General features: G+C 42.3%; 1 protein-coding gene across 1 annotated transcript in view; it reads right to left on the bottom strand.

Moving 5' to 3' along the window:
• The window catches only part of luzp2 (leucine zipper protein 2), a 137,624-nt gene that overhangs the window by 5,445 nt on the left and 109,896 nt on the right, over positions 1-22,283 (bottom strand). The window contains exons 7-11 of the mRNA XM_079289378.1: positions 15,305-15,367; positions 10,326-10,400; positions 9,529-9,696; positions 2,610-2,714; positions 51-125 (exon numbers count right to left, since the gene is read on the bottom strand). Coding sequence (XP_079145504.1) covers positions 51-125; positions 2,610-2,714; positions 9,529-9,696; positions 10,326-10,400; positions 15,305-15,367 — 486 coding nt within the window. The remainder of the gene's footprint in view (positions 1-50; positions 126-2,609; positions 2,715-9,528; positions 9,697-10,325; positions 10,401-15,304; positions 15,368-22,283) is intronic.

Raw genomic sequence — 22,283 nt, 5'->3', positions numbered from 1 at the left:
AACTTTGCCACGCTTGCATCTTTTACAACATAAATGTGAGTCTAGCTCACCTGCTGTGGCTCTGGTAGCTTTTTACTGTCTGGGGCTGATTCCTCCGTCTGATTCTGGGAGCAGCTGCCGCCGGTCTGTGGGAGTAGAGGGAACAGATCTCAGAGCAGTGTAGAGAGGACATGCTCGGAAGTTGTCAACTTCCAAACTGTGTGTGTTCAGTGAAAACACATGAGGTGAATAAACGGTGTCTTCCACGATTTAGATTTTCACCGAAAAAAAAAAAAGGTACCAGACGTTCTGCTGACTTCTTTTATATAATATTCTGATTAACTTTCTCACTTGATTAATGACAGCAATTTAGGTAAGCTGTTCACATGTGTACTGTACGAATACATTTGTATTAATATTACGGACAGTTTTCTCAAGTAGCCCAACATATCAAACGATGACACAGTACGTACGGGGTCAACGTTGTGTATTCAAACGAAAACATTTCAGTTAGTTTTAGGAAAAAATAGCCTGGTTTGGGATAAATATTCTCCATTTTGTCGAGCGAAATTGAAACTGCATGTGAAGACAAAGACAAACAACACGTTGTTGCTTTCAAATGGGACACAAACAGTCCGCTGGTTGAAAGTCCTGCGTTTGTTCGACCTTGAAGACGTCACCTCTGGCCCTCAGAACTTGAGATCATTTTACTGACTGAAACAATCAATCATGAAACAATCAATACAAAAAGCAATCATTAGCTGCAACCCTACAGGATGTGTTGTTGTTATTTTCTTCAAACTGAATTGCACATATGGCTACAAGCAGTGTCAATCACTCCACTGCTGCGCTGCACTTGGAGGATGAACACTAAACACGGTTACTATGAAGTCCGTGAGTTACTCCTCTCTGGTCTTACGGGGTAAATCACTTGCTTGAAGCACCCGCTGCACACAAAACACATGTAGGACAAGTGAGGAATGAACGCCAGGCTGTTTCATACAACGATGAGACAATATCCGGCCTCATGCATTTTGAAATCTATATTTCAAACAGTTACAGTGTGACGTCTGTCGATGAAAATCATTCGTTAGAGTGCAGCGAACCTATCATTTTAAAACTGAAAGCTGTCCACGCTCATACAAACTGTCTCTCCTCATTTCCTCCCAGCGTACAGGGGGAGATGTGGCTCTGTTCACCAGCAAACACCATATCTGAGTCTCTGTTTCACATATGTCTGTTCTTATCTGTATCAAAATGTTTCTCCCTCTCTTGCTGCAGGATTTTTACAACCCTGCCAAAATTATATAATCAAGTACGGGAGACCGGTGAACATTGTTTTTGGCACAATTTCATGAAGGAACAATCACTTTGACACGGATGCCATATAGGGTAATAATCTCCTCCCTGGGTGGCATCCCTTCCGTAGTCCCCTGTGTTCAGTGGTCTATCAACTTATATCTGGAATAGTTCTTGATAGCCACTTGTCAGAAGTCCTTATGGACGCTGTTCGCTTCCCCTGCTTTCTTCAAATCCTGTTGGTTTTGACAGGGTTAGAGATACTCATTCGGAGCCGTCCTGATAACGGAATGGTCACAGGTGCCTTGATCTTAGAGAAGCAACTCTGGAATCACAAGGTACCAAAGTCCTCCACAAGAAATGCGATGAGGAGAGGTCGGTGGCTGCGTCTCTGTTTCCTCCCTCAACAACTGCTTTCAAAGCTCTCAGCTCTCAGCTCCCTCAAATGTTCCAGTGAAGTTCCTCAGTGGAACTCTCACCGTATGTTTGCGTACACAAAATGTATCTTCACTGCAACTACACTACCCCATGCATATGCGGTTGCATTGCTGGAATCGCTGTTGACCCTTTGCTTCGCTAACACTGTGGCTTTAGCGTCTATCTTTATCTTTTGAACCTGTTTCTCTGCTGAATCAGTTTGTCATCCTGGATACATCCTTCAAACGCATATTGTTGACCCTTCTGCTCACGGTAGCTCTGACAGGTTGTCGGAGTAGCAGCGGGGGCTGGGACTGAGTGACGAGTCAATCACTTTCACTATTGATTCATCTGTGGGGATGGCATTTTGTAGAAAAAATGTCTGATCAATTAATCTAAAAATCAAAGAAGAACAGCCCCAGTTGATGTGGTCAAAGTGCTTGTTTTATCTGACAAACTGTCCGAAACCCAAAGATATTCAATTTTGTGTCCCAAATACCCAAAGATATGTAATTTACGATCACAAAACAGAAACAATGTCTTTTGAGAGTAGGAAGCGGTTTATGTTTACCGGTCTTCCTTCAAAAAAAATGGCTGAAAAAAAGCCATTATCAAAATAGTTGCTGATTATTTTTCTGTCGTCGCCAGAAAACAATGTTCGGTTTCTGAATAACAATTGAAATGAACACATTACTAGCATCATGCCGTTTTCTTGGCTGTATTATCGAGCTGAGACTCGTTGCAGGTCTTGCACATGTTCCGATTATTGAACCTAATGAAGGCACTTGGGGTGAAAGTGGCCTGCCATATATCTGATGAGGGACTTCAGCATGAATGCAGTGAACAGATGAACCTGGTGGATACAGGCCCTCGGGTCACACAGGCTATTATCGTTGATTACTCCACAGGCTCACCTTTTCCATTTGGCAGGCTTTAACTCCGCCGTCCTCTCTCCTCATTACTCCGATGTTCATGGGTGATTTACTGGCTGTGACAATTCTCTGAACTTTAGAGATATCCTGTCGGGAAAGAAGAGAACATTTCAACCTTTGGTTAAAAATAAAAAGGTGGAAGGCTTGTTGATGATTCAGCAGTGGCTTTGGGGTTCTTGCAGAGCAAACAGTTCTGACTCAAATCCTCATAACTGTTTACTTCATACGTGTTCATTTAAAAACGAATTCAGCTTGTTTATCTGAGGTGAATAAATCATGGCTCTCATAACAAGCAGCTAGCTGGAAGGGCAAAAGAAACGGAGTGCTGACAAACTAAAAAGAGAATTATTGAAATAATACAGCTTGGAGGTGAACCCAGTAATATTCAACAGCCAAATAAATATCCAGTACTAAGATCAACTACCTTTTTATAATTCAAACAACTGCAATTCGAAGCCAGACGACACAACCACACCAGCTGTTTCTACAAGCAAGACTTCAACTTCAACTTGAGCCTTTCCAATATGGTGGAAAGTGGAAATATCGAGTTTCCCTTTTTGTTGACGGGTCGAATTTTGTTATCAAATCAAATGTAGATGCACAGTTGACTTGTAGGTCCCAGATGCTGGACCTTCAAAACAGCATGCAATCGATGTCTGTACGGATTTAAACAAGTGCAGCTCTGAGTGAAGAGTGAGCATAATCCTGGGAGGCAGATTTGGGCTTCATCACTTTGAGAGCTACATGATGGGCAGTGATGTTTCAGTGACGTGACCCACTTCAAAAACAGACAAAGCAAAGTCAAGATATGAGGAGAGAAACAAGATGAGCAGCCGGAGATGAAAAGGTTCTCCCCGGAGGATGTAGAGCAATGTACCGTACATCACTACCACCTGAAGATGATGTCCGTGTGAAAAAGCGTGACTCTTGCGAGGTTCTTTGAATCGGTGGAAATGCTCAATGCTGGAGGCCAAACTATAGCTTTCAGGTGGGTTACATGGGAGGCTTCTGAGAACTTTCTTGTTCTATCTCATACAACACATTCGAACACTGATGAGTAATGTTTTCGCTACACTCGATCCGTCTCAGGCAATCTTCCGAACAGAGCACATGTGTGTAACATAGAAACAGTATATACCGGTATATATATATTCTTATTAATCATCGTCTAACTAAACTCTTAACATGCTTTGAAATCAAATGAATAGCATGTTTTGCATAATACTTCTGAACGAATTATGGAAGGACATTTTGTTTGAAATGTTTCAAAATTTGGAATGAAAATAAAGCCAGCGATAGTCTTTGCCTGCAGGCTCCCTGACAAATGAGTTTTGAGAAGACTGACGTCAATAACTGAGTGTGTTGGAGAATGTTCTCTGCTTCAGGCCCCGCGTACAGCAAGTTCCTTCTGACCCTCCTGCGTTGGGAACATTGACATTATTTAGGGGCGGCTCAAGTTGTCACCACGTTGAAGTACAGACTTCTCACTACTCCGGCAACAAGCCGGTCAAAGAGTCGGGTTGGAACAATCTGTACAAGCTAACTGTACAGCTGATCTATTGGCCAGTGACTCACGGAGGCGTCGAGACCAAAATTCAACACAAGAAAGGTCAAGCTGTCAGTTGACGTGTATTCTGAAATATGTCGACATTTAGAAGCAGTGCAGAAAATATACATCTTTGACTTTTCCGACGATCATCTTTTTTTCTTTGCCCCTTTTCACAGTCTCCACATATATAATAATAATAATTCATGCTTGGTTCAGATACTGTATTTTTTCTTGCTGTCGACCACAATCTGTTCAGCTAGGACCGAACAGTAAAAGATAAACTGACTTTGTACAGCAGACATCTCTCCAAAAGTAACCGTCTGTCTTCTGCAGCCAGTCTTCAACACAGTACTTTCCTTAACTGGGTCAAAAGTGGTCTCACGAGAGGATAAAACAAGATGGTCGCAAGATGAACACAGGCAATTTTAACCTGTCACTGTCAAACTCCATTCGTACGTTGTCAGCTCAAACAACATCTTATTGGGCAGGTTCAGTAGAAGTGGCTTTACCTGTGGAAGTGCCGCTTTATCTCCTCACTTTTGACAGCATTTCTCAGAATCATAGACTGTATGTAGGATGGACGGGTGATTTATTCATCTCCAATTGGGAAAAACATTATTTGACAGAAGCAGGATATCCACGGCAACAGTAAATACACAGTGAATATATATATATATATATATATATATATATATATATATATATATATATATATATCTCAACACTAGAGATATATTTCTACCGATCGGATGTAGTCACCACAACGTCACCCATTGTTTTGTGGACTCCTGTTTTTAAGCCTCGAGTTTGGCCTTTTGGCTGTTGCCATCTTGTTGTTTTTTACACCCAGAAGGGGGTGGAGCTAAGTACAATGCTAAATATTTTTCGGCGACCACAATGTTATGTCATGTCTTAAACTGGAAACACACAGTGAAAGGCTGGCATTGAGCAGTGAGGTTACAGATTGCAACTAACTTGAAAATCTTGAAAAGAGACCTTTTTATGTAGATCATAGGTGTGTGTGTGTGTGTGTGTGTGTGTGTGTGAGTGTGTGTGTGTGTGTGTGTGTGTGTGAGTGAGTGAGGTGCAAGGTCTGAGAGTCTTATCTGTGGCTTCTACCACAGTTGAAGGCCCATCATGTTCCCTCAAACTAAGAGCGTGAAGCTCAAAGTGGCAGTGAGTGCTTGAACAAACATCCCTCTCACCCACTTTGGCTTCTTAAAAACACGAAGCGGATTTCAGTCCAGAGTGTGCTCATGAAACTCAAATGTTTTATCATGCAGCTTTATCATACATTCTGCACTGTATTCCTTCTAGTGACGTTCTCAGTGAGCGTTTCCATCTCTGTGGGATGGTGCGAATGTTTTTCTGCCATCCAAATTCAGCTGATGAATATCTTCAAGCTATTTCTTTGTGCAGCGTTAACCACCTTGAGTTAATATCCCGCCCATTAATATAGACAAGAAAACAATCATAAAAGTAAATAGTAAGTGCTGAGAGCAGGGCAACGAAATGCCGATTCCTCTTCCGCCAGTCATCCGAGCATCTAAGACATCATCTCCCATTACTTTGATGAAAATTGCATGCTATCGGACCACAAGACTGGGCTCCCTCCCCGAAATATGAAGCAACTTCCACTCCAATCTTGCTGATCTCTGCATCCTCACGCTAATGAATCTGTCACCAGCTAGAAGAGCTTTGTGTGTGTGTGTGTGTGTGTGTGTGTGTGTGTGTGTGTGTGTGTGTGAGTGGCAAGGTCTGGGAGAGTCTTATCTGTGGCTTCTACCAAAGCTTAAGGCCCATTATGTTCACTCAAACTACGAGCGTGAAGCTCAAAGTGGTGTCAGTGAGTGCTTGAACAAACATCCCTCTCACCCACTTTGGGTTTCAAAAAACACAAAGCGGATTTTAGTCCAAGTGTGCTCATGAAACTCAAATGTTGTATCATGCAGTCAGTGGATAAATGCTTCCTCCATATCCTAAAAGCTTTTGGAGCATTGTTGTTTTTCTCTCCCCCCCCCCCGATGGTGGCGACATCCCACCCCGCTGTGTTTTGATCACCAACAATAATTAGCATATGATTAGCCGTGCATTTTCAGAAACAAAACCTCCCTAACTGATTGAATCCAGCCACAATTCACAAAACATGCTTCCATGCTGTGAACAAGCATAATGAGGAAAACCACGTGCTCACCAAAGAGCCAAGTTCCTGACATTTGCCTGTCACGTCAGTGCATCATTACCTAACTCCTCAGCTGCGGGCTGTTTGCCTCTTTCATGCACAGTGAGTGCTATTGTGTGTGTTGTTTTTCTGTATTGAATTTGAGATAAATTTGGCAGTGATTTAAATTAGATTTGACCCACCTCCTCCGCATGCACCGGCACGGACAGATGGAGCACCACAGTGATCTTTACAGTGAGGCCGTGCTCAGATTCAGACAGTCAAAGTCTACAGCGGCTGCAGGAGATAATGGAGCTAGCAACGGCTCACAAGTGGAGCGCTGCTATTTGTATGCTGATGAAGTGGAAAGTACAAACCTCATTAGCATACAAAAATAAAGAAAATCAACCCACACTATGAATTTCCTTTACTTGTCTTTTCTTTTGAGCGGTGCTCTTTCCCCCCCCCATGTGCTCACAGTAATGAAGGGAAGATAACAGGGAAGTACACTTTTGGTTATAATGGGATCGTCTTGTTTTAGTAGCAAACACCAATAAGAGTTTAAACGTGGACGGGAAAAATGTCACTGAGAGTATTGTGTCGTATGATGCCACAGCAGAGGGCCAGTGGGGACAGTGCTGAGGACGGTGGTACCGACGCATGATGAGAAATAAAGAAAACAGAAAACAATCCTCGGAGGCATGTCAAAAATCTTGGGCACCTACGAAAGAGACGCGGAGTAAATTGTGACCGCTTCAAGGAGAGAACAGCCTCTTCGAGACAGAATCGCTCACCGGGATCGTGGCAGATGAAGCACCGCGACTGCTTTTCAGGAATCCGAACGAAGCCAATCTCTGATGCAGAGTGACGCGACTGCTTCGTGGAGGGAAAAATAACTGCAGGTACTTTTAAAGTATGTATTTCAGGAAACTAAAGTGACGGGTTTATTCCTTTTGCATTTCAGTTCAAGCTCTTCGGAGTCACAGACATATACTCGGTATATTGACTGGGTAAAATCTTGACGTCAGTCCTAAAATGTGGAGCAAAACAAGAAGCAACATCTACACTGGTGGCATAATCCTTTATCCTCTTTCTCGTCACCTTTTTTTTTTTTTTACTCTTAAAGGATTAAATCATGAGCCTTTAGTTGGCTCTTCTGCGACCTTAACTTTGAGAGGCTCCAAACGAAGCCTGTGTCAGATTGAGTTCATCGTTTCACAGAGAACAGATTTTAAATCAAACAGAGCAAAACTCCCATAATGCTCTAGAGCAATTGGGCTTTACCTCTAAAAGCAGCACCAAGGAATACAAAAACTGGTATAAATGACTGAGACCGCTGCTCCATTCAGACATGTTGTTCTGAATTGTGTTTGCCCAACTGTTGTATTTGGCGGTAATTATTTCCTGGGCTACATTTCTCTCTGGAGAGTGATACTCAAGAGAGTCAGATTGACAAATAGACACTTCAAAAGCAGGTAATAATCGCCTGACACTTAAACTCTCATCGCAGACGGTGCGTGATGTGCGCTTTGATGTGTGGTGAGGTGAATATTTTGGCACTGAGCTATATTCCATGATGTCACCGAGCTGGGAGTTACAGTGTGAAGTGAATTTCAATTTGAAGGTGTTTACGTGGGAGAGGAGCGCAACAGCAGCAGCAGCAGCAGCAGCAGCAGCAGCTCGCTTTATCTTCTCTGGAAAGTCGCAGGGAAAATGATGCTCCACCATTACAGAGGCAAATCCCACAATCCACCTTGATTTGTATTTTTTTACCTCACAGAGCAAACGTCTTTAGACGTTGTAGCTGCTGTGTTTACACTGGAGTCACTGACAATCAAGTTGACCAGATTCTGAGAGGCAAAGGCAACAGAAAACCACAGGTGCAATTAACAAGATTTAATGAGGGCTGGACTCCATTTAGCTCCACCTGTTCCATGGCATTACGACGTTGCACGCTGCCTCCCGGACATGGCCGGCTGATACACCGAAATGGAATAGAGCCATCGTTAATGGCAATAATTGCACCTGTGCTTCTCCCTGCTCTGACAAAAAATCGAAATGTCCCCTGTGAAAAAGGCCCATTGATCCTCTTTCAGGTAATATCAAGGGGGATGTGGGAATTAATGTTGCCTTCAGCCTGCAATGTTTATTCCAGGCCTCGGTGAATGAAGCCGCCTTGGAAATAATTGAACATTCCAGCTCTGCAATCAAGCATGATTACTACAATGACACGTATCCATGGCACACAATGTGTGACTTTTTTGATGACAGCGGCAGTAAATCTTCAGCGCGAACATGATTACATAGTTGGATAACAGCGTTGTTAGTTCATCTGTAATTGTAGCAGTGACATTTGGAATTCAGTTTGAGACTTTTTGACAACGTGTCCACCAATAATAAATCTCCTAGACTGAGCCCACTTATCCTGAAAAATATGTTTTGCACATGCAGTGATGTCAGGTGTGTGTTTTTGTTTTTGCCAATTTCAACTCCAACATTAAAGGTTTTATGTACGGGATTCAGAGCATTAATACAGCATTAATTAATGCTGTTGTTTTCACTGTTTGCTCTGTTAGAACCGTTAGCAGCTAGCCATCGTCTCCACCGTCGCCATTTTGAGAGCTGTGTGGAGGCAATAGAATTCAATACTTTTACAAAGTAATAAGAAAAGTGAATTCTCAATCAGCTAAAATGACAAAGAAATCAGAGGTGATGCCCAGTGGGTTTTTCATTGGAAAGAATTATTAGATGCTTGAAAAAAAGAGTGCCACATTGATTGATTCATTTACTGAAGCTGAATACTTTTCTTTGAAACATATGTGAGGTTACAAGAAAATTTGCTTTTTAAAACATTTCAAAAACAGAAAAAGCTAAAATGTAGGGATGTTAGACTGTTGCCACCACAACACATTATTATTAGGATTTAAAAGCCCTATTTCTTAGTGATTATCAATATAAACACATTCTATAACTAGAAATGTTATCTCATCATTGCAGAGCATATGGAGACGTCTCACAGTGAGGCTGTTACTTCAAGGACAGCAGGACCTGATCTACAGCAGACATGACAGACTGAGCCCATCACTCCATCGATTGATTCAACATTAGAAAAGGCCGGATTTTTACAATAACCCAGGCCGCATTTTGGATAAACATTAAATCGGATGGAAGTGAGTGGAATACCGAGTTACCTTGGCATGTGGCTGCTGAAAGGTGACTCTGGAGCTGTTGATGAGCGACGGGTATCTGAACAAGTGGGTGGGGGAGATGGGAAATCTGTGGCTGCTGCCGGGCTGGTTGTGCAGGACAGCTGAGAAGCAGATGTGAACTGTGTCCTTCAGCGCCTTCAGCTGCGACTCCTGTCCCCAAACAAAGTTACACACACACACACACACACACACACACACACAAGCAGATTCCTGAATCCCTCCGCACCTTCTTCCCCACATCCATCCGTATGAGAAATTAACTTCAGCGTTAAAGCCGTCGGCCATGCTTTGAAGTGACTTTATTGCGGCTAGCAGGCATCGTTAGGCGAGACATGAAGCGGAACTCGCCAGAGCGATAAAAAAAGAAGTAATGCTCAAAAGATCATTTACTTTTAATCCATAATAATAATGGACAGAATGATTGAGCCTCTGATGTCAGTACTCCTGAGCTGAGCACCAGAACTACCTGTTTTCCGAAGCAGCACTTTTCTCCTCGTGCATTCTTTAACTCATCTAACTGGCCCCCAGCGACAGTGTGTTAATAACCACCTATGAAAATAACATTATAGCTCATGAATTAAAGCCGCTGCAAAACTGATTTATTCAATCAAATATTACTGCGAATGCTTTTTTCGATTCAGCGTCGGGCATTGCAGGGTTTAAATGGGTCAGATGAGAGAGACATTAGTTCACAAGTACACAACCCACAAATAAAGAACATCAGCATCACAATTAAAGCAGAATATATATATATATTGGGGGTTTGGGGGTTTATTCACCTTATCCAGTGCAGTCTTCTCCAGTTCTTCCTTGGCGATAGTTAACTTGTGCTCCAGGTCCATTAGCTGCTGCCCCTGCAGAAAGACGTGACTTTTTGATCAGTTCAGTTTGTTACGGGCACAAAAAAGCATTTCTCCATCCCCACCTCCTCAATAACCGACCTACAGCGCAAAGCATTGAGCACTCAAGTCCTCGCACATTGTATGCCTTAAGCACTCAATGAATCCCCTGTGTCTTTGAATAGGAGGCCAACGGGATCATGGGAGTTTTTTTCAATTGGGCAAGTTTGAATTGTTCTTTGGTGTCAGCTACTATTGGCCATGTTTCATGCTGATCCTACATGAAGATTAAGACGTTATGGAAATACCTGGAAAGACACTGACAACAGAAACAACTTAAATCTGATTCAAATATTCGGTCAGAATTTATTCGGCAGAAAGGTTTCCATAATCTGTTTAGTGCCTCAACTGTTTTTGACAAAGACAAAAATCCCCTCAAGTGAGCTTTAAAAACCCTTTTTTCAATTGAGGAAATGTTATTTTCATTCAGCTTCAACTTAAAACTGCTTCTAGACATGTGTGAGTGGCTACTGACGTTCTTTTTTTTGCCAGGATCACAGTGTATTACAATGCATTATCACTGTTGTAATGCATTATAATATGATTATTAGTTCCTTTGAGTGGTTATTGCTTGCTTAACGTAAAGTAAAAAAAATAATAATTAAAAGTCTGTTCAAGAAAAACGCACACGTTTCATAATTATTTCTTACTTCACTAACTTGCTGGTGACTTCCTGTCAGTGAGTCACCAGCAATCAGCAAGTGTTAGGATAATTCACTTTATAAGTCATTATACAATGTTTTATAATGCGCTTTAAATATTGTTACACAACATTATGAATATTGTTAACTGCTTATAACTACACAGTGCTATACGCATACGTTTAAAAGGCATTCTGTGATGCATGGGTGATGAGACTGATTCTTCCTGGTGAGTTTGAAAGACTTGTGCGGTGCCTCAGGGAGTTTTGTGACGCAGTGGGAACTCATGGCGTGTTTGCCATTCACATAATTTCATCTAGATTTCTGTCAGCAAAGCGGTCATTTTACAGATGAACACGTCTGTCACTTCTACCACTCAACGGGGCAGCAGGAATGATGTTTCAGTTTCCCCACAGCATTCACCACGATGGGCTTTCAAATCTTTGTCTCAGAAGATCTTCTTTTTTTTCCAGTTACAGGGAGCTCAGGACAATCTCACAAAGTCATTTGTAGCCGTCGGGCTGTGCTCGAGAGGGGATCCGAGGGTAATAAAAGTTTGAGGGACAGTACTTTAATCATCAACACAAAGGATTGCATATGATCTCATTGTGGGAAATGGCAGTATTCACTGATACACGTTTGGATTATTTTCAGCATAATGGGATCCTGAAGGTTACTTGCAAAAACAAAAACAAAAAGTCCAATTTCAAAGGGACTTACAACATGTTATTGAATATTTGCCATTGCACTACTGGCAGTGGACAGCCTGTACTCATTTCCAGGGCATCAAATACCAATGTACTGTCACGCCCCTTGGCACAAGGCTCCCTTTAGCGTCTGTACGAGACGGCTTTCAAGTAACTACAATGTAAACCCATTCGCCTCATTAGAAGTCACTCAGAGTAAATGCTCCTGTAATGACCAAGTATTAAGACTGAAAAATTCCAGAACGAGCAGGAGGGAGGGGGTGAATGGGTAGAGCAGACGCAGGACTTTCAACCAGGAGAACGGCGTTTTTTGTCCGAAAATAGTTATTTTGAAGTTACGTTCGTGATGTTTGTGACGTACTTTCCGTATATTTGTTACGTAGTTTGCATTTTACTTAGCTTACGTACTTATTCCATTCAAAAGTTTTTATTTTAATTCACAACATGAACCACGTCTTTACTGCAGCCGTAGTGGAGCTACCGAAAGCGCCTTAGAAAGTGAAGCCAGAGGGTCTTGACCGAGCGTCAGTATGTGACGAGCTGGAATGAAAGTGTGTTGGCGGACAACATAATATGATGTTACAAACTGCCAAAACAACAAACAGTGTTTCCCTTAAACCAAATGACTATTGCTGCTGCTGTAATAAAATCTCTCCAAACTCACTTCTGGCTCTTGTATGTGAAATGTGAGAATGGCTTACTGATACAAAATGCTGCACTTTGAGCTGACCCATGCAACCGCCTCTTCTGCCCACAGTGGACTATCTCACACTATATACTTTGCCAATTGCTCCGAGCGTGTAATAAGGACGCGGCTGTGTTTACATTGGAGTTTGTTGCAAGCCCGGTGCAGCGCATAGACACTAAACAGTGCCTCCGGGCGTTGGTGTCAGGCGCCGAGGAGCACTGACCAAGCTGCCGAATTTGACACATTGGGAGTGAGAATGGATTGCTCTCAGAAAGTGTGGAGTAATGAATAATAATGAGTCCAGGCTGTGCTCACAAGCACAGAGAAAACAAATGCAGCCTGCTCTTAGCTCAGCCTTTAAAGGATCTCAAGACCTTGTGTTTGTATGGGCACGCATGCGAATGTGCAGCATTACAGTTGAGAGCCATTACCATCCATTACACAGAGCATCATCAGCAGACTGAACCAGAAATGCTGACTTTTAGGGTTAGTGCCTCCAGGTCTAAAGCTCTAATTCTTTGTGCTGAATCCATTACAGAGGTGTGGGGTCAGTAAGGTACTGGCCACTCTGCTAGACGAGGCATGCAGCTACAGCAAGCCGTCGTTTTTCTTTTCCTTTCTGGTGTTTTTTTTCTGAGCTGGAAGAGAAACAGCTCTAAGGGTAAATGTAAACGTGGACTGAAGGAGTCAAGAAGATGTGAGGGCTTGAATATGCCTGCCAAAAATTCTGTCTCACAGGGAAAACACGGCGGAAGGCACCGACAGTTTCTCTGACGTTTTTAAAGTTTTGGCTGAGCAAGTGAAAGGGAACCTGCCTGTGTGTAGTGTTTACAGTCATGTGCTGGGATTGCATAGTTTGGATTCACTAAGTTGGGTCTCTTTTTAAGTTGTCCTTCAAATCGAAGGACTATTCATGGAAATGATCCACTGAAGAAAACACTGACAATGCTAGCTCCTTGTCTTCAACAAATAAATTAAACACATTCGCATACCGACACTTGGCCAGGACCCTTGACGCCCCTTTATATTGCATTGGGTCGCCCAGCTCGTCAAAGCATGAGGTCGCAGCAAACACCTGGTGAATGTTGTGAATTCAAACAAGAACACTTGCTGAAGTTTAGGCAACAAAACCTCCTAGTTGGGTTTAGGAAAGACATGATGGTTGGGCATGACATCACGTATCATAAGTACGGAAAGCACGTAACTTCAAAACAATTGTTTTGGCCATCTGTCTCGAACATCTGTCTCCAGGTTGCAAATCCCTTGGTTGTGTGACCCTCCCACCCTGTGTGGGTTTTTTACTCTTTAAACTCTTTGAATCACTCTCCCACAGCATGTTCTCTGGGCATCTAATAAGGCCTTGGATAGGTTTACATTGTATTTTAAAAGCCTGTCGCGTTGGACGCTAAAGAGTGCCTTGTGTGTCGGCATCTGGCGCAGAGGAGCGTGACAACGCGTCGGTATTTGGCAATGAGAACAGGCTGGTGAACCTGCATTGTTGCATCTTGTCAAAACAGCACCCATTTCTGTTTTTATAGTTCCACAGTTCTTTGTCTTTTGTGGAACTGACCGGTACAGGTCAGTTCTAAGAAAGACCGAATTGTTCCCAAGATAAAATAATTCGATTTTTTGACATTCCTTCATTGTGTCTTGTGAGATTGTTCTGTCTTTGTGTACCGTGACGGTGTGCTGCAAAATGCAGTTTGATGTGATACAACAGCCGTCACAACCAATTCCACTGCTTCCCGGTCAAGGTGCCTAAACTGACATCCCCCCTGTGAAGCCGATGACATTTCCGAATGACTCTTCTCTACTTCCTCCCTCGTCCCCCTCTGGGTTTTTTGATCACAGCATATGTGCAATACATATGAGTTTTCAGGACTAGCAGGAGGGATCAGTGGGGTCAGAGATACATGATTCATTTCCCTCTGACCTTTCCATCAGGAAAAAAAGGAGCAGACTGTCATCTCTCAAAGATGGTTTTAAAATACAGAGAGTACAATGAAATGAGCCGAGTCCATCTGCACCTGTAAATCCCCACGGAACATAATGTTCTGAAGGTCCACATGAAATATCTGGTGACATTGAGCAATAAGGTTGTGTTGTGTGGGTGACTGATGCAATTTAGAGACAACGATTTACGAGCAGTGACACCAAGCAAACAAGTCAATGCATCAATCATTCATGGGCTAGAAATAGAACAAGCAACAGGACATCCAGGGACAATGTATTCAGGCGTTGGGCTAGAAGCATAAAATTCAGTTCATGAGGGCCGAGTCCCTTTTATTCATTTTTGTCGGACACAACTTTAGGAAATGGGTCTAATGGATCAAAACATACATTTAAGAAATGACATTGTTCGTGGCTGAAATGTCGACCGATATTTTAACACTGCAAACAAGGCCCGAAAAGTCAGTCCAGTAAATCATGCCAATAAATATTAATAAATATTATATTATCTTTCCGAAGGGTTTAACCTCACTGCATCATATTCTTACCATGGTGCTCACTGGAATGTAGCGATACATGATGCCTGTATTTGTGTCTTGGAGATTCCCTTATATTCCCTTGTATACATTTCATCGACCACTGTCCACACCATGTATCCACATACGTCTTATTCCGTCTCTACATGGATCGTCGTGTAAGGAAATCAGAAGACAGTATGTGGCTCTATGTGGACTAATCGTTGGCCTTTGTAATTGCAGACTGAATTAATTGGAGTACCTCCTGTGATGGGATCATCCTTTTCAAGGTGGTCTGAACCGTACACCCCTGGTCTGGAGCTACTGTAAAGCCAGCCCCCCTTCAATTTGAACTTACCTTAAAAATTAAATCCTTTTTCCCGTACCGCAGTTCTTTCAGTTGAGCCTGGATTTTTTTCGACTGCAAGGGAAAGATAAGGAAATAAGTGTTAGCTTATTCAAATCGCGAAATTGGTTTTAGATCACGTAGCAGGATTCTGCCAGCTGCAGCCTTTGTGAGTGTTCCCTGGGCAAAGCTCTGGCTTAAAGGACGGCTCTATTGAGAGGAAGAAAACATGAAATCTCCCCTTCACTGAACTGTATAGTCCACACAATGATGCAGTCATGCACTGGCTTCTTGCCCACTGTCTAAACCTGGATTCCCACTCCCACTACACACATTACCGCCACCGTCACCGCACACATGCTCCTCGGCTGCGACGGGCTCTCTCGCCCATCATCTGTAAGCAGCGCACACACACACACACACACACACACACAGCAGATCGTTACTGACGCCCCCAAAACAGACACAGTTCCAGCTCCGCCTGACATTCACTCTGCCGCTCCGCATCAGTAGGCAGATGGAACACAGAGGCTGTCTCCTAGATGGCTTGATACACAGCTTGATACACACACAGGGCTCTGCAGCAGAGGGTTTCTATGTGTCTTCAGTGAGGATATAGTGTTTAATGTGAAGCCTTGCAGGACTGTAACTGTGATTAATTGGTATGCAAGTACAATCGGCCTGACTCCATTTGAACCTCAGCAAAGTTTGAGTTTTAAAGGAATTATATTTCAGTCATTATGAGGGTTTATGAAACCTATTTACCATATATGTTCCTTTCCCCAACCTATCTACATCTCCCCTTCAACGTATCTCCCGGCATCTACATCTCCTCCTCTATAGGTGTAGGTGACTTTCTATCCATCTGTTTTTATGTTCATTTTGTGCATAAAAAACACGAGTAGAAACATGAAGACCTTTTGGGTCAACCCTCTGGTTCCTTCTCCGGTAAACACTCTGTCAGCGCTGTTGTTGTTGTTTGCGTTGTTAGCACTGTTAGCTGCGAGCCTCCGGCTCAGCCAATCGCCATGTTGAGATCCGTGTGGAGACAATCCCTCAGTCATAGATTTGATTTTGCTCTGGATTCCGTACGGAGCACTTCAAACGTAAGACAAACTTCAGCTACAAAGAGACAACAATGACGGAATCACAAACAAAAAGGTCGAAAGCTCTTTTAATTGTGTCGTTCTGTCGTTCCCTCTTCTACTGCAATTGTCAAATGACAACCAACAGGAGAAGAGAATGCATTTCCTGGAAATTCAGTTAAAATATGCACAACGTTTGGAAGGAAACATGACTCATATCTCCTTCTTTCTATCCGACTGTCTATCTCTATAAACCTCCCATGCTTCCTTCCTATCTCTCTATCTCAATACTTCCTTGACACAGGCAGTACAAATTTGACATGAGGTCTAATCTTTCACCAAAGCACATGGAGCACAACGCTGAGGGACACATTCTCTTCAAAGGGTTTTGTGTACTTGAGAAGCACCTGTGCCTTTTCTTATTTCATGAGAGTCTTTATCTTCTCATTCCTCTTCCCAGGGTGCTTCCATGTCCCAAGACACCCATCTCCTGTCATGTGTAACTGGATTCAAATATTGCATCCCGGGGCTCCTCATGAAACAAATTGTGAGGTGAAATAAACACAGAGCTGTCTTTAAAACTCCCAACTCACAGAGGGCGAGCCATATATTGGATTTGCGATCGTTAAGTTCAGTTTTTCTGTGGCCTGTGTCGTAACATGAAATGCTAACAAATTAATTTGATTTGTATCAGTTAAGTGGATCTTTTGAGATACTCCCTGGGAATGGAATGAATCATGTTAAATGGCTTCAGAATCACACGCTGCGGAGTGTTGACTGCTAAATGCAAATATCTGAATCTCTAAATGTGCTGAGCTGTCAGACTTTCCAATGCTATAATTTACTCGGAATAACTCATGCGAGCTGTCTCCTCGGCCCAAGAGAATCACAGCAGCGTCGCCGCCTTTTCGATCCCGATGGTTCGAATCCTGCAAGGGTGGGACCTGCGACACCTAGCTTATAAAATACTCTGTCGCTTTACAGCTCTCCCTAAGGTTTTTCAAAATGTTCAAGTCATCGTGAGAATGATGAAAACACTGTTAAATTCCTGCAGTCCATTCCGAGTACAGACATGTTTAGTTGTGTGAAAGCCAAGAGGAAGCCACATGCTGGAGGGATTTGAGATTATAATACATCAGGGAGGCTGTTTTGGGGATTCCTTCACTCTTGTTTAGTGTCAGTTGTTCTGCTAACTCACAGTGTTGTGCCACCATATCATATTTTAAGTTCATGAAATACTTCTTATCTTTTGTCCATTTAAGGACAAGTGGATGAACTCGTTAGCAACATTAACATTCAATTGCAGTCATGTTTGTGTCTACCTGTCAAAAAAAAGTCCAATATTTATTCTTCTTTTCGCTCCTGAGAAAAATATCGGTATCTCGTGTATTTAGCTTCTAACTGCTGCACTGATTTAACCAGCGAGTGCTGGGCAGGTACAGAGACCGAGGCTTACCCCTGAATGTTTTGAGTGGAGCCCCAAATATATCTCTAAATGTAAGCCGGTCTGACGCTCCACGGAAAAATGTGTTTGGATATTAGGACAGTTCTCGTAAAACAAAAGCCTGTCGAAAGGAACGCAGGAATCTAAACTAAGTGTGTGTGTCTGGTGGTCAGCGCTGAGTGACATGGCAAGGTCTATGTATTGTTCATAATACAAGACATAATTCATCTGGAAAGTAAACAACTGCCGCCGGATATGTAAAATACTTATCCGTGCATCTTTAAAGACATGTTTGATTGTTTTTTTATTGACGTAGCATTTTGAATTGTCTTAGCAGTAAGAGAAGCAGCAGGAAAGCATGCGATTCTTCGGTCATTGTTAAATAATGGAAATCATTTTTTTAGTTTTTTTATTTCAAAGCAGCGAAAATGTAACACAATTCCCTTCCCCTTATCTTGGCACATTTCCCCTCTCCAAATAACAGGCTATGTGCTTTTTGTAAATGTCTAATTACTCCTCTGTTTTTCAAAGAAATAGATTTTTTATCCTTTCATTTTCAGACGGCGTCAATAACTTAAAGCTGAAGCCGCCCCATCCGGTTCTGCATCTAAAGGCATATCTTCTAAAATATGGCAGTACAGGCTCTAAGGGTTCCTCATTGTCCAAGTTCAGATGGCCTACAGTATATATGACACAGTGTGTGAGCACGTCTTGAATTGGAAACATGGAGATGATGAAAAAAAGACAAAAGTATAATCGAGCAGAGACGGGCAAAGTTTGGTTTGGCCACGAAGCAAATTACAGAGGTAGATGAGAAACCGTCAAAACACTGATGCCTAATGTTCTATTCATCCTTCGTCAAAGCTGTCAAAGCTGTATGTCAGGAGCGACAACTAACAATTGACTTGCATTGTCACTGACAAACATTGTTTTGCGTCTGGCAAAGAATAGCTTTGTTCTGTATGTGCCCGTAACTCAATGTACCATAACTCCTCCCCGTGAGGGAACAGCGCCACTGCTCCACGTTACATTGAAGCAGACACAAACGGGTGACATGACACCAGAGGGTGGTGTGGTAGGTGTGCAAAAGTGTCCGGACGCCGTAGCTTCCTGCTACGTACGGCGTAGCAGGAAGCGCAACCCTGCAGTCGTGCGTCTCCTTCTCCGTTTAAACAGATTGCCCTCTTTGTGAAGTGTGTCTGATTGGGTGAAAGCATGCGAACTGCGTCAGACCAGTGACTGGCTTGCGGCCAAAAAACGCACTGACTTAAGTATGTATTTTATTTCAATCATTTCAGTCAGGGTAATCTGATTTATTCGTTATGGATGGTGAATGACGTGGAGCATAGTAATGTGTTTGTCCTATTTAAGGGATCTGCTCTTGTGCACTTTACTTGCTGTATTTTAGGGTGCATCATCTCCCTGAACATCGCATCCTCATACGATGGTTCGTATGATATCTTAAGAAACATTGTTGCTCGTTTTTTGTCGCTTTCTCTGATGAATGTCCAGCATTTCTGAACTCTGCAACAACTTGATCAGGTTTAGTCATCAAAATGACTCTGATCGGTTTAGCAAAAGAGTGGCGTTATTTTGGAACTGTTATGTGACAAAAAGTCAATGTTTGGGTTAAAAATAACTTTGGAAGTTAACTCAAGTCCTGAAGTTATGTGACATATGGTTCAACCTTTGGGTTAAAATAACTACTTTAGTACAGAAGCTGTATGACAAACAGCTCCAGTGTCTTTGGAACCACGAATCCACCCCGACTTCGTCGCTCTTTATACTTCCTGGATTAGGATTACATGGGTTACGTACAAATAGATTTTGTGCTATATATATAGAAATTACAGTGGATTATTTTTTGTAGGTATAGCTATACGAACAGCCCTGAACAACACATTATCAACTCTTATGTCATTCGTAATATAATAGATAAATGAGCTATATATCATCTCTTTGCTGCTTCGTGATGGGACAGAAAATGAAATAAGTGATAAAAAATATACATGAATAAAGGATGCACACAAGGGAAACAGCAAATCTCAGAAACACGATAACATCTGAGAATCTGATCAAAATAATTTTAGCTAAAACAATATATAGAAATCACCGATATGAAATGTATGACTCATTTTAGATACATGTATTAGTGCAAGAATAAAACCAGCTCAGATGGTATTTGAGCATAGAACATACTGTAAAACCACCTCTTTCTCTCTCTCACACACACACACACATCCGAAGTGTGTAAATAAATGAATAATACTTCAAAAGGCCATCGCACGAGGCCATTCGACTTGAAATCAGTCATCACAGGAAGTCCTCCCAAATCCGGCGGGTTATATTTGATCTGCAAATGGTTCAGGTTGCCAGACGTTGTTAATAAATCCTGATGCAAGAATGAAACGTAATTCTAGTGACAACAGCGCTGGAACGGTGGAGGCGTAACAACATCCATCATCCAAATCATGAGCAGCAAAACCATAAATTTGACAGAGTAGGAAACGGGTGATAAATACATGTGAGGAAAAAGATGAGCAATAGATTAAATGGCATCCCTAATGCCACACGCTCTCCCTTACTGGTGTCAACCTTGACTGTGACTCGAAGCTTACAGATTCCTCCCTTGAGGACATCACCGTCTGGTTCACAAAGGTTACATGAATGCCATTTTTATCCCCAATGAATTGGATTTGGAGCAAAAATAGCCAGATATGTTTAGCAGGCAGCAGCATCACCAGCAGCAGTAGCAAACTGAACCGCACCAAAGACCTGGCGAGTTTCCTCTCCGATTGATACGGAGTGCTGGTTTTGGGAAGCGTCTGTGATTGGTGAAGTGAACAAACAGCCAGCTGAGTCAGGCCAGTGGCTGCCTGCCAGTGAGTTCCCTGGCTGAACTTGTGCTACAATGTTCCGAGTGACCTACTCCCATTCATGCGGTCATGTTTGAACGTGGACAACCCCACTGTTGTCTTTCCAAACTATTTGAGATTCAGAACAGAAATGGGCACGGACAAGTGCTTCCATCCACCCTACTATGAAATATCTCTGGATTTACAAAAAAGGAGCCATTCTTAGTCATTTGAAATCATTTTAGTGCAAACAATCACAAATCCCTGAATTGTCTTTGATGAAGCACATGGGTTGAATTATTATTGTGCCACTTTATAACACTAATTATGGTTATGATTTGGTCTCATAACCTTCTTAGTGAGAATGTGGGGCTTTAGGAATAGTCAAACTGATGCTGTGCAGTTGCTGAGTCACTCGTAACATTCTCAGCAAGTTATACATCTCACAGTCAGTGAATAAAACAGGAGCAGTTCAGGCATATTACTGTAACAGCAAGCACACGACCTCCTTCACAGTGTTGTTGACGTTTCATTTGGTGTCTTTGTAGCTGAGTAGTTTTCACCACACAACACAGATTAACAGCACAAAGCTTGAGGACCACCTCACACAGCGAGCAGTGCACAAGTCGAAGCAGCTTTCTAAAAAACGATTACCACACCAAATTAAATGGATACAACACGGGAATTCCCAAAGCCAATTTTCACAAAATGGGAACGCAAATCACAGCTAAGGGAAAGTGGCTGTTTACTCATACAAAGTCTTGAAATGTATTATGTGCAACAAAAGGAGCTTATGCTTCGAAAGTTTATCCAAGGCCAGCTACAAATGATCAGGCCTAATCTCAGCTCTTGGACATGGCGTCAAAGCCCCGTTTTAAAGATTCAAAGATGAGGAGGAAGTCGTAATTGAAACAATTCCTTGTAGCAAAAAATGTCATTTCCAGACAACAATTAAGAAAAGTTTAAGGTTAAACATGTTCTTAACGGTTAATCTTGGTTCAACGTTTAATGTTTTGGGTGGACGTCCACAGCAATAAAAAAGCACTATTCCTTCATGTTTAAAACAGACAGAGCAGATATTGTAATTTAGACCCCATGCACAGACGTTATGTTGGCGTAAGCATATCTGACTTCTTTACCATTAGACAAACTTGCAATAGAATAATGTTGTTTGTTCAATTACCTGCACTGGCGGTGATTGTTTTGCAGCTTTACTGTGCATCTCTTTCTGTAACTCCGCAGTCATTACAGTGTGTTTATGGGTCTTGTCTTTAACCGCTCCCTTTAAAACATAAATAACTTTCCAGGAAGAAAGTAGGGGCATGTAAGAATGTTCCTCTCACTGATGTACTTCGTTTTCATAGCCTCCCAAGTGTATTGAAGTCAGTGACCTCCAGTGATCCACCTTGTGTTCAAGGAAATCCTGCAAGCTATTTGTTCCCTAAGGAACTCAAAGTCTACTTGCCTTAAAAACAGTTCTGCAGAAATAATCAGTCACAGAAAGAACCACTGGACAAGTACACATACTGAGCGTAACCTATTATCATCTACAAGCACAAAGCGAACTGTTTTATCACCACATAGATCATTCCCTTTGCTATTGCCAG

The sequence above is a fragment of the Melanostigma gelatinosum genome, assembly GCF_949748355.1.
Source record: "Melanostigma gelatinosum genome assembly, chromosome: 2".
Taxonomy (NCBI): Eukaryota; Metazoa; Chordata; class Actinopteri; order Perciformes; family Zoarcidae; genus Melanostigma; species Melanostigma gelatinosum.
This window is presented reverse-complemented; position numbering and strand designations above follow the sequence as displayed.